This window comes from Anomaloglossus baeobatrachus, chromosome 1 (assembly GCF_048569485.1).
Source record: "Anomaloglossus baeobatrachus isolate aAnoBae1 chromosome 1, aAnoBae1.hap1, whole genome shotgun sequence".
NCBI lineage: Eukaryota > Metazoa > Chordata > Amphibia > Anura > Aromobatidae > Anomaloglossus > Anomaloglossus baeobatrachus.
In genome coordinates, this window is record NC_134353.1 from 546,119,092 (window position 1) to 546,132,342 (window position 13,251).

The 13,251-nt window shown below is 49.1% G+C and overlaps 1 protein-coding gene across 1 annotated transcript in view; it reads left to right on the top strand.

Moving 5' to 3' along the window:
- Positions 1-13,251, top strand: part of MTAP (methylthioadenosine phosphorylase) — a 109,179-nt gene that overhangs the window by 19,557 nt on the left and 76,371 nt on the right. The window contains exons 2-3 of the mRNA XM_075339485.1: positions 7,402-7,488; positions 12,903-12,961. Coding sequence (XP_075195600.1) covers positions 7,402-7,488; positions 12,903-12,961 — 146 coding nt within the window. The remainder of the gene's footprint in view (positions 1-7,401; positions 7,489-12,902; positions 12,962-13,251) is intronic.

Consider the following 13,251-nt stretch of genomic DNA (forward strand, 5'->3'; position numbering starts at 1 on the left):
TCTGACACTGCAGTGGGGTAGGCATATTAGGGGTGTACCCGGCACTGCAGTGGGTAGGCATATTAGGGGTGTATCCGGCACTGCAGTGGGGTAGGCATATTAGGGGTGTTTCTGGCACTGCAGTGGGGCAGGCACATTAGGGGTGTTTCTGGCACTGCAGTGGGGCAGGCATATTAGTAGTGTTTCTGGCACTGCAGTGGAGTAGACATATTAGGGGTGTACCCAACACTGCAGTGGTGCAGGCATATTAGGGGTGTACCCAACACTGCAGTTGTGCAGGCATATTAGGAATGTTTCCGGCACTGCAGTGGGGTAGCCATATTAGGGGTGTATCCGGCACTGCAGTGGGGCAGGCATATTAGGGGTGTTTCCGGCACTGCAGTGGTGTAGGAATATTAGGGGTGTTTCCGGCACTGCAGTGGGGTAGGCATATTAGGGGTGTACCCGGCTCTGCAGTGGGGCAGGCATATTAGGGGTGTATCCAGCACTGCAGTCGGGCAGGCATATTAGGGGTGTATCCGGCACTGCAGTGGGGCAGGCATAGTAGGGGTGTATTCGGCACTGCAGTGGGGCAGGCATATTAGGGGTGTTTCTGGCACCTCAGTGGGGCAGGCATATTAGGGGTGTATCCGGCACTGCTGTGGGGTAGGCATTTTAGGGGTGTATCCAGCACTGCAGTGGGGCAGGCATTTTAGGGGTGTATCCGGCACTGCTGTGGGGTAGGCATTTTAGGGGTGTATCCGGCACTGCTGTGGGGTAGGCATATTAGGGCTGTATCCGGCACTGCTGTGGGGTAGGCATTTTAGGGGTGTATCCGGCACTGCAGTGGGGTAGGCATATTAGGGGTGTACCCGGCACTGCAGTGGGGTAGGCATATTAGGGGTGTACCCGGCACTGCAGTGGGGTAGGCATATTAGGGGTGTTTCCGGCACTGCAGTGGAGCAGGCATTTTAGGGGTGTATCCGGCACTGCAGTGGGGCAGGCATTTTAGGGGTGTACCCAACACTGCAGTGGTGCAGGCATATTAGGGGTGTACCCAACACTGCAGTTGTGCAGGCATATTAGGAATGTTTCCGGCACTGCAGTGGGGTAGTCATATTAGGGGTGTATCCGGCACTGCAGTGGGGCAGGCATATTAGAGGTGTTTCCGTCACTGCAGTGGGGCAGGCATATTAGGGGTGTTTCCTGCACTGCAGTGGTGTAGGAATATTAGGGGTGTTTCCGGCACTGCAGTGGAGTAAGCATATTAGGGGTGTACCCGGCTCTGCAGTGGGGCAGGCATATTAGGGGTGTATCCAGCACTGCAGTGGGGCAGGCATATTAGGGGTGTATCCGGCACTGCAGTGGGGCAGGCATAGTAGGGGTGTATTCGGCACTGCAGTGGGGCAGGCATATTAGGGGTGTTTCTGGCACTGCAGTGGGGCAGGCATATTAGGGGTGTATCCGGCACTGCTGTGGGGTAGGCATTTTAGGGGTGTATCCCGCACTGCAGTGGGGCAGGCATATTAGGGGTGTATCCGGCACTGCTGTGGGGTAGGCATTTTAGGGGTGTATCCGGCACTGCTGTGGGGTAGGCATATTAGGGCTGTAACCGGCACTGCTGTGGGGTAGGCATTTTAAGGGTCTATCCGGCAGTGGGGTAGGCATATTAGGGTTGTACCCGGCACTGCAGTGGGGCAGGCATATTAGGGGTGTTTCTGGCACTGCAGTGGGGCAGGCATATTAGGGGTATTTCTAGCACTGCAGTGGGGCAGGCATATTAGGGGTGTACCCAGCACTGCAGTGGGGTAGGCCTTTTAGGGGTGTTTCCGGCACTGCAGTGGGGCAGGCATATTAGGGGTGTTTCTGGCACTGCAGTGGGGTAGGCATATTAGAATGTACCCAACACTGCAGTGGGGTAGGCATATTAGGGGTGTTTCTGGCACTGCAGTGGGGCAGGCATATTAGGGGTGTTTCTGGCACTGCAGTGGGGTAGGCATATTAGGGGTGTTTCTGGCACTGCAGTGGGGTAGGCATATTAGGGGTGTTTCTGGCACTGCAGTGGGGTAGGCATATTAGGGGTGTTTCTGGCACTGCAGTGGGTTAGGCATATTAGGGGTGTTTCTGGCACTGCAGTGGGGTAGGCATATTAGGGGTATACCCGGCACTGCAGTGGGTAGGCATATTAGGGGTGTATCCGGCACTGTAGTGGGGTAGGCATATTAGGGGTGTTTCTGGCACTGCAGTGGGGCAGGCACATTAGGGGTGTTTCTGGCACTGCAGTGGGGCAGGCATATTAGTAGTGTTTCTGGCACTGCAGTGGAGTAGACATATTAGGGGTGTACCCAACACTGCAGTGGTGCAGGCATATTAGGGGTGTACCCAACACTGCAGTTGTGCAGGCATATTAGGAATGTTTCCGGCACTGCAGTGGGGTAGCCATATTAGGGGTGTATCCGGCACTGCAGTGGGGCAGGCATATTAGGGGTGTTTCCGGCACTGCAGTGGTGTAGGAATATTAGGGGTGTTTCCGGCACTGCAGTGGGGTAGGCATATTAGGGGTGTACCCGGCTCTGCAGTGGGGCAGGCATATTAGGGGTGTATCCAGCACTGCAGTGGGGCAGGCATATTAGGGGTGTATCCGGCACTGCAGTGGGGCAGGCATAGTAGGGGTGCATTCGGCACTGCAGTGGGGCAGGCATATTAGGGGTGTTTCTGGCACTGCAGTGGGGCAGGCATATTAGGGGTGTATCCGGCACTGCTGTGGGGTAGGCATTTTAGGGGTGTATCCAGCACTGCAGTGGGGCAGGCATTTTAGGGGTGTATCCGGCACTGCTGTGGGGTAGGCATTTTAGGGGTGTATCCGGCACTGCTGTGGGGTAGGCATATTAGGGCTGTATCCGGCACTGCTGTGGGGTAGGCATTTTAGGGGTGTATCCGGCACTGCAGTGGGGTAGGCATATTAGGGGTGTACCCGGCACTGCAGTGGGGTAGGCATATTAGGGGTGTTTCCGGCACTGCAGTGGAGCAGGCATTTTAGGGGTGTACCCGGCACTGCAGTGGGGCAGGCATATTAGGGGTGTACCCGGCACTGCAGTGGGGCAGGCATATTAGGGGTGTATCCGGCACTGCAGTGGGGCAGGCATATTAGGGGTGTTTCTGGCACTGCAGTGGGGCAGGCATATTAGGGGTGTTTCCGGCACTGCAGTGGGGCAGGCATATTAGGGGTGTTTCCGGCACTGCAGTGGGGCAGGCATATTAGGGGTGTTTCCGGCACTGCAGTGGGGCAGGCATATTAGGGGTGTTTCCGGCACTGCAGTGGGGCAGGCATATTAGGGGTGTTTCCGGCACTGCAGTGGGGCAGGCATATTAGGGGTGTACCCGGCACTGCAGTGGGGCAGGCATATTAGGGGTGTACCCGGCACTGCAGTGGGGTAGGCATATTAGGGGTGTTTCCGGCACTGCAGTGGAGCAGGCATTTTAGGGGTGTATCCGGCACTGCAGTGGGGCAGGCATTTTAGGGGTGTACCCGGCACTGCAGTGGGGCAGGCATATTAGGGGTGTACCCGGCACTGCAGTGGGGCAGGCATATTAGGGGTGTACCCGGCACTGCTGTGGGGCAGGCATATTAGGGGTGTACCCGGCACTGCAGTGGGGTAGGCATATTAGGGGTGTTTCCGGCACTGCAGTGGGGCAGGCATTTTAGGGGTGTATCCGGCACTGCAGTGGGGCAGGCATTTTAGGGGTGTACCCGGCACTGCAGTGGGGCAGGCATATTAGGGGTGTACCCGGCACTGCTGTGGGGCAGGCATATTAGGGGTGTACCCGGCACTGCAGTGGGGCAGGCATATTAGGGGTGTACCCGGCACTGCAGTGGGGCAGGCATATTAGGGGTGTATCCGGCACTGCAGTGGGGCAGGCATATTAGGGGTGTTTCCGGCACTGCAGTGGGGCAGGCATATTAGGGGTGTTTCCGGCACTGCAGTGGGGCAGGCATATTAGGGGTGTTTCCGGCACTGCAGTGGGGCAGGCATATTAGGGGTGTTTCCGGCACTGCAGTGGGGCAGGCATATTAGGGGTGTTTCCGGCACTGCAGTGGGGCAGGCATATTAGGGGTGTTTCCGGCACTGCAGTGGGGCAGGCATATTAGGGGTGTTTCCGGCACTGCAGTGGGGCAGGCATATTAGGGGTGTACCCGGCACTGCAGTGGGGCAGGCATATTAGGGGTGTACCCGGCACTGCAGTGGGGCAGGCATATTAGGGGTGTATCCGGCACTGCAGTGGGGCAGGCATATTAGGGGTGTATCCGGCACTGCAGTGGGGCAGGCATATTAGGGGTGTTTCCGGCACTGCAGTGGGGCAGGCTTATTAGGGGTGTTTCCGGCACTGCAGTGGGGCAGGCATATTAGGGGTGTTTCCGGCACTGCAGTGGGGCAGGCATATTAGGGGTGTTTCCGGCACTGCAGTGGGGCAGGCATATTAGGGGTGTTTCCGGCACTGCAGTGGGGCAGGCATATTAGGGGTGTTTCCGGCACTGCAGTGGGGCAGGCATATTAGGGGTTTACCCGGCACTGCAGTGGGGCAGGCATATTATGGGTGTACCCGGCACTGCAGTGGGGCAGGCATATTAGGGGTGTACCCGGCACTGCAGTGGGGCAGGCATATTAGGGGTGTTTCCGGCACTGCAGTGGGGCAGGCATATTAGGGGTGTTTCCGGCACTGCAGTGGGGCAGGCATATTAGGGGTGTACCCGGCACTTCAGTGGGGCAGGCATATTAGGGGTGTACCCGGCACTGCAGTGGGGCAGGCATATTAGGGGTGTACCCGGCACTGCAGTGGGGCAGGCATATTAGGGGTGTTTCCGGCACTGCAGTGGGGCAGGCATATTAGGGGTGTTTCCGGCACTGCAGTGGGGCAGGCATATTAGGGGTGTTTCCGGCACTGCAGTGGGGCAGGCATATTAGGGGTGTACCCGGCACTGCAGTGGGGCAGGCATATTAGGGGTTTACCCGGCACTGCAGTGGGGCAGGCATATTAGGGGTGTACCCGGCACTGCAGTGGGGCAGGCATATTAGGGGTGTACCCGGCACTGCAGTGGGGCAGGCATATTAGGGGTGTTTCCGGCACTGCAGTGGGGCAGGCATATTAGGGGTGTTTCCGGCACTGCAGTGGGGCAGGCATATTAGGGGTGTACCCGGCACTGCAGTGGGGCAGGCATATTAGGGGTGTACCCGGCACTGCAGTGGGGCAGGCATATTAGGGGTGTACCCGGCACTGCAGTGGGGCAGGCATATTAGGGGTGTTTCCGGCACTGCAGTGGGGCAGGCATATTAGGGGTGTTTCCGGCACTGCAGTGGGGCAGGCATATTAGGGGTGTACCCGGCACTGCAGTGGGGAAGGCATATTAAAGGAGTATTCCCAACATTAGAGTGGGGTTCATATGTTTAAGGGGTAATTACAGTGGTGAAAATATATAAAGGAGGAATTCTTGAAAATAGATGTTAGTGTTCTGACCTTTAGCCGTTTTCATTTTTCAGCATGCGATATCACCGATTGAAAGTAGCTATCAGTGAATCGGGAAGCACAACAGGGGCGCCTCATGGCTGCATACATCTGTACTAATGCTGTACACCTCAAGATGGTGCTCATAAATAATGTAGTCCATGCGTTTTGTGACTTTCTCTTAAAGGGAACCTGTCGTGGAAAAAAAACTCAACCTGCAGATACGAGGTTAATCTGCAGGGTAATAGCATTTTGAAGCTGCTCTGCGTTAGAGAAGGCTGTCAGTCGGTACCGGTGCGCCGTTATAGCAGCCGCTCACTATGCACAGAGCAGTGACTGACGCCACGCCGGTGCCACGTCTATGACTAAAAGGCATAAAATGAATTTCCTCCCAGCAGCGAGGCTTTCAGTGCGGGCTCTGGAAACTTCACAACAGTAGTAACCTGCACATTCACCCTATAGCTACCGTTTAAGGCTACATTCCCACGATCAGTATATTGAGTGGACTGTGCAGAATTTCCGCACTATTTCTGCACTTTAGTTTACATGCGTTATTTATTTAAACGCAAGTTAAGCTCATCCTGAGCACACACCTTAATAGTAATAATGGTTTTTTTTTTGTTTTTTTTTTTTTTACATAACAGCTTCCCTTTATGGCTACATGCCCACATAGTGAAAATACACTGACTTTCCAACACACATTTGAGGGCAAAATCCTCTGTGGTTTATAGTACATCCAAACATTTTGGATTTGGTGCAAACGTTTCTCCACCATTTCTTCATCTCTTTTCAGGAAATGTGCATTTTTGGTGCAGAATTTTCCCATTCATTAGAATAGGTGAAATCTGCAGCAAAAACTCTGAAAGAAAGAATTGTGATTTATTTCTACACCAAATCTGCAAGGGGAAAATGAGCCGCATACATGCGCAAGATTTCAGGAGCTGGCGGTGACTCTGGCTCCTGGATATCATGTTATTACGCCCACAAGGCAGTGAAAACATGGAAAGAGGATTAGGCCCCTCTCACACATCCGTTTTTTGCCCTCTGTGTCTCCCCCTCTGTGTCTCCCCCTCTGTGTCTCCCCCTCTGTGTCTCCCCCTCTGTGTCTCCCCCTCTGTGTCTCCCCCTCTGTGTCTCCCCCTCTGTGTCTCCCCCTCTGTGTCTCCCCCTCTGTGTCTCCCCCTCTGTGTCTCCCCCTCTGTGTCTCCCCCTCTGTGTCTCCCCCTCTGTGTCTCCCCCTCTGTGTCTCCCTCATTGAGAAGCAATGTTTCTCTTAATACCTTATGTTGGCAATAGTGCCTGTGAGAGGAGCTATTGCAGACCGCTGTTCCCCGCTCCAGTGACGTCACGTCAAGTTCCGGACACGTTGCATCCCTGCGGGCGGTGTGTCACCGCTCATCACAGCCCAGCGTGTCTCCTGCTTGCAGCGCTCTGCTGTGATGGAAGAGGGAGCAGGTAGCTGATGGTCTGTGACGAGCGGTGAAACACCGCCCACAGCCCATCACTCACGGACACTGCAGCCGGCCGCGGTTGTCAGGAACTTGACGTGACGTCACTGCAACCCCGAGGTCACGGAGCCCGGGGGTCACGGAGCGGGGAACAGCGGTCCGCAATAGCGCCTCTCACAGGCACTATTGCCAACACAAGGTATTTGAGAGAAATATTGTTTCTCAATATAATTTCGATCTAGACAATAAAACATATGGGTGAACCACCCCTTTAATTAGCATATGGAATCAGAGGTTTATAAGTCATTTTTTTTAAACATTCATATTAGTGAATAGCGTTATACAGGGCTGGTCATGGGGGGATTTGGCCATGCAGGTATCATTACTGCTGGGTTGGAGGCATAGATGACTTGACAGGCTCTCTTTAGTGTCTTGAATTACTAAACTTTTTACTTCTTCACTGTTGTTCAAGGTTGGAATTATTGGTGGATCTGGACTGGATGATCCTGATATTTTGGAAGGAAGAACCGAGAAGTATGTTGAAACCCCATTTGGAAAAGTATGTGCAGTCACTGATATATAGCACGCCATTTACAATAACACATTGGTAGACACTTTGTTTTTAGGTTTAGAGTTTGCAAATGTCATCATAGATCTTTCTTTATAGGACGTGAGCTCTATGTTATGATGCAGCATGTAGTGAAAATGTTCTTATTGGCCAAAGCGCGCTTTACACGCTGCAATGTATCTCACAATGTGTCGGCGGGGTCATGTCGTAAGTGACGCACATCCGGCATCGTAAGGTACATTGCAGTGTGTGACAGGTACGTGCGATTGCAATTGAACGGTAAAACATTCATCGCATGCACGTCGTTCATTTCTCATGAATTGCACATCAGATTGTTCATCGTACCCGGGGTAGCACACATTGCTCCATGTGACACCCCGGGAACGATGAACAGATCTTACCTACGTCCTGCGGCTCCCGCCAGCAATGCGAAAGGAAGGTGGTGGGCGGGATGTCTCTGCTTCTATTGGCCGGCTGCCGCGTGACGTCGCTGTGACGCCGAACGTCCCTCCCACTCCAGGAAGTGGATGTTCGCCGCCCACAGCGAGGTCATATGGACGGGTAAGTACGTGTGATGGGGGGTTACTCGTATGTGCGGCACATTCAACAAATTGAACGTGCCACACATACGATGGGGGCGGTTACGATCGCATACGATATCGTATGCTGGATCGTAAGGTGTAAAGCAGGCTATAGGCTTTTGAGTCCTATATATTCACCTTCTGGACTGTTGCGTTCTGAATCTGAATGTTTTTTTTTTTTTTCTTTGGATTTTATCTCATGGCAGATACAGCGGGGAATAAATATTGAGCACATCACCAATTTTCTAAGTAAATATTTTTCTGAAGGTGCTATTGACATGAATTTCACACCAGATGTCATTAACAACCCATCCAATCCACACAGGCAAAGAAATCAAACCATAGGTGTCATGTGTAATAGTGAGAAATGATGCACAGGAAAAAAGTATTGAATACGCTTACTGAAATGTATTTAATACTTTGTTGTTCAAAAGCCTTTGTTGTAGATGAAGCTTCAAGGCATCTCCTGTACGGAGAAACTAGTTGCATGTATTGCTCAAGTGTGATTTTGACCCATTCTTCCACACAAACACTTTTCAAATCCTAAAGGTTCTGTGGGCTCTATGAACTCTGAGCTTTAGTTCCTTCCATAAATTTCTATTGGTCATGTAATTGGCTGGGCCATTCTAGCAGCTTTATTTTCTTTATTTGAAACCAATTGTGAGTTTCCTTGGCTGTGTGTTTGGGATCGTTATTTTTCCGAAATGTCCACCTTCATTTCATCTTCATCATCCTCCTGGTAGATGGTAGCAGTTTATTATAAAGATTGTCTCAGTACATTTGTCCATTCATCCATCTTTCAATTATATGAAATTTGCCAGTGCCATATGCAGAAAAACAGCCCCACAGCATGATATTCCCACCTCCAAACTTCACTGTGGGTATGGTGTTTTGGGTTTATCTGCAGTTCCTTTTGGCCACCAAACATGGTATATATTATGGCGTCTAAAGAGTTCAATTTTGGTCTCATCTGACCAGACTATATTCTCCCAGTATTTTATATGCTTGTCTAAATATTGTTGAGCAAACTTTAAACGCACTTGAACATGTTTTTTGTTCAGCAATGGAGTCTTGCGTAATGAGTGTGCGTATATACAAGCCATGGAGGTTGAGTGCATTACTTATTGTTATCTTTGAAACAATTGTACCTGCTGATTCCAGGTTCTTCTGTTGCTTTCCGTAGATGGTCCTTAGCTATTGGACAACACATCTGCTAATACTCTTCATTCTTCTTTCTGAAATCTGTCCTTTTTATGGTGTAATGATGTACAGATTATGGCCCCAACAGTTCTGGAAACTTCAGTAGTTTAGAAATTCTTCTGTAACCAAAGCCATCAGTATATTTTGCAACAATAAGGTTGCGAATGTCTTTAAACAGCTCACTGGTTTTACCCAGCATAAGATGTTTCTTGTGTAATGAAATACCTTTTTATATAACATCAGTTGAACCAGGTATTATTTTTCACTAATTGGCAGGATTTCTTTCTAATTACTTGAAGACTTCAGCTGGTAAAGAAAATCTATCATGGCACGTCAATCAGATGCAAAGTGAAATTTATTTCATAGCAGCAAAACTGTGCATATGGGCCAACATTTTAGTCTTTAGGCCTTGTTCATGGCTTACATAGAGATACAGATACATGTTTGAGAAAATAAATGAACAAAAGGAAAGGTACACCAAAATAAATGGCACAGATCTGATTCTGTTTAGTCCATATAAAACACAGAATACCATAAAACAATGTTAAACAGCAAAAGGTCATAAGGGGTCATCAAAATCAACCTACAGTCATGGCCAAAAGTTTTGAGAATGCTACAAATATTAATTTTTACAAAGTCTACTGCTTACGTTTTTCTAATGGCACTTTGCATATACTCCAGAATGTCATAAAGAGTGATCAGCTTAAGAGCAATTACTTGCAAAGTCAATATTGGCAAAGAAAATGAACTTTAACCCCCAAAACACATTTCAACATCATTGCATTCCTGCCTTAAAAGGAGCAGCTAACATTGTTTTAGTGATTGTTCCATTAACACAGGTGTGGGTGTTGATGAGGACAGGGCTGGCGATCAGTCATGATTATGAAAGAATGACACCACTGGACACTTTAAAAGGAGGCTGGTGCTTGGTATCATTGTTTCTCTTCAGTTAACCATGGTTATCTCTAAAGAAACACGTGCAGCCATCATTAATCTGCACAAAAATGGCCTAACAGGGAAGAGTATCGCAGCTACAAATATTGCACCTCAGTCAACAATCTATTGCATCATCAAGAACTTCAAGGAGAGAGCTTCCATTGTTGCCAAAAAGGCTCCTGGCGCCCAAGAAGGACCAGCAAACGCCTTGACCGTATCTAAAAACTGTTTCAGCTGTGGGATCGGACTACCAGCAGTGCCGAGCTAGCTCAGCAATGGCAGCAGGCTGGTGTGAGTGCTTCTGCACGCACTGTGAGGCGGAGATTATTTGAGCAAGGCCTGGTTTCAAGGAGGGCAGCAAAGAAGCCACTTCTCTCCAGAAAAAACATCAGGGACCGACTGATATTCTGCAAAAGGTACAGGGAGTGGACTGCTGAGGACTGGGGTAAAGTCATTTTCTTAGATGAATCCCCTTTTCGATTGTTTGGGACATCTGGAAAACAGCTTATTAGGAGAAGAAGAGGTGAGCGCTACCACCAGTCTTGTCTCATGCCAACTGTTAAGCATCCTGAAACAATTCATGTGTGGGGTTGCTTCTCAGCCAAGGGAATCGGCTCACTCACAGTCTTGCCTAAAATCACAGCCATGAATAAAGAATGGTACCAGAATGTCCTCCAAGAGTAACTTCTCCCAACTGTCCAAGAGCAGTTTGGCGCCCAACAATGCCTTTACCAGCATGATGGAGCACCTTGCCATAAAGCAAAGGTGATCACTAAATGGCTCATGGAACAAAACATAGAGATTTTGGGTCCATGGCCTGGAAACTCCCCAGATCTTAATCCCATTGAGAACTTGTGGGCAATCATCAATAGAACGGGTCGACTAACAAAAACCAACAAATTCTGGCAAAATGCAAGCATTGCTTATGCAAGAATGGACAGCTATCAGTCAGGATTTGGTCCAGAAGTTGATTGAGAGTATGCCAGGGAGAATTGCAGAGGTCCTGAAGAAGGGTCAACACTGCAAATATTGACTTGCTGCATTAACTCATTCTAACTGTCAATATTGCCTTTTGGTACTCATAATATGATTGTAATTATATTTCTGTATGTGATGTAAACATCAGACAAACACAATTAAAAACCAGAGGGCAACAGATCATGTGAAAATATAATTCTGGTGTCATTCTCAAAACTTTTGGCCATGACTGTAGACACTGACTGATATACAGGATAAATATATCATAGATCTTTGTCCAACCAGGGGGTCCATTTCTACCTCCAAAGCAGGTGGGATTGTGCATTTTGAGCTGCAAAGGGCCCATATATTTTCCTTGCACAGGGGCCGCCTTCTGTCTGTGTCAGCCAGTGCTTGTTTACCACTACTTGTCACCGACATCTGGGGAGAATTTCCTGTCAGTAGCACCTTTAGAAATATATTTACTTAGAGAATTGGTGACATGTTCTATACTTATTTCAGCTTCTGTGCATTGTAGACCTTTTCATCAATGTCCATTTCAGCTGAATAGAGCCTGCAGAAGTGTCCGCAGATCCTTTTAGTAGGATGAGAATGGATTCCCTTTTACAGTATTTTCCCTGCTTGGGCCCATGTGAGCATTGTGCGCACTGCCACTTTAGTATTCCAGAATTTTAACAATGACTTTGCCCTTTTTCAATAACTTAAACATATTGAGTTTTATATAGTGCCTTGCAAAAGTATTCACCCCCTTGGCTTTTTACCTATTTTGTTACATTACAACAGCAAGCAATTACCTTACCATCATAAGTCACATGCTTAGAGAAAGGACGTCCACCTGTGAGTACTTTTGCAAGGCACTGTAAGGCTGCTTTCACACATCCGGTTTTTGCACTGCGGCTCAATCCGGCTCAAAAACCTATGCAACGGATGCGGCGAAAAAAACGGATCCGTTGCATACATTTTTCCATGCGGCTTGTCCGTTTTTTGACGGATGCGGCTTGATACTGAGCATGCACATTGCAAAAAAACACATCCGGAGTCCATAGGCTTGCATTGTAAATCGCACCGGATCCATCGCGATGCGTTTTTTTTCGCCGCACAAAAAAACCTGCCAGGCAACGTTCCATCCGGCCGCCGCATGGGCTAAATATGCCGCATCCGGCAAAAACTGGACGCAATGCAAGGCCATGCGGCACAATACGGCGCTAATGCAAGTCTATGCAAAAAAAAACGCAACCGGCGGGGAAAAAAAAAATTGCTTTTTTTCTGCAAAGCGCCGTATTGTGCCGCTCAGCAAAAACCGGATGTGTGAAAGCAGCCTGTTTTGTATTAATTGTTTTCTGGGACTTTGATATTGAAGGCCTGCCATCACAATCAGTGGGGGTCAGACACCCAGCTTCCCCACGGATCAGGATATACCTGATGTACGGGCACAGGGCTGTTCCCAGGTACTGTAGGTCCGCTCCCGATGAAGTGAATTCCCAGTACACCATGGCTATAGTCACCATATGCATCCAGTTGCCGCAGGACCTGCTAACAGCTGGTATATGGTGAATCTCTGGGTCTGACCACCACGGAGTCCTGGATAACCCCTTTAAAAGTAAAACAATGCCATGTGCAGCAATGTGTTAAAGTATTTTTGTGTTCACATTATATAAGACATCACTTAGGAACTTCTATAAACTGTTATATAATTTTCTTTCTGTATAGCCATCAGATGCCTTGGTTCTTGGAAAAATTAAAAATGTGGACTGCGTGCTTCTTGCAAGGTAACCATAAGAAAAATAGCCTTATAGTCAATTTCTGCAATTATGCAATATACTTTTTTGTGATTCCTCACTGTTTAAAAGATGTCTGCTTGCGGTCTGTGAAAGAGAAGGTATTTTGCTATTGCTGTTATTACATGTCATAGCGCCCCTTAGTCTTTAAGGTCTTCTCTCAGGATGTCCACCTGGTATGTCCAGTGGCCAGACGTGCTCAATACATAGGTAGGGAGGTGATTGCTGATATTGTGTAGATTAGCCGATAACACTGGATATATTCGAGAGAAGATCTGAGA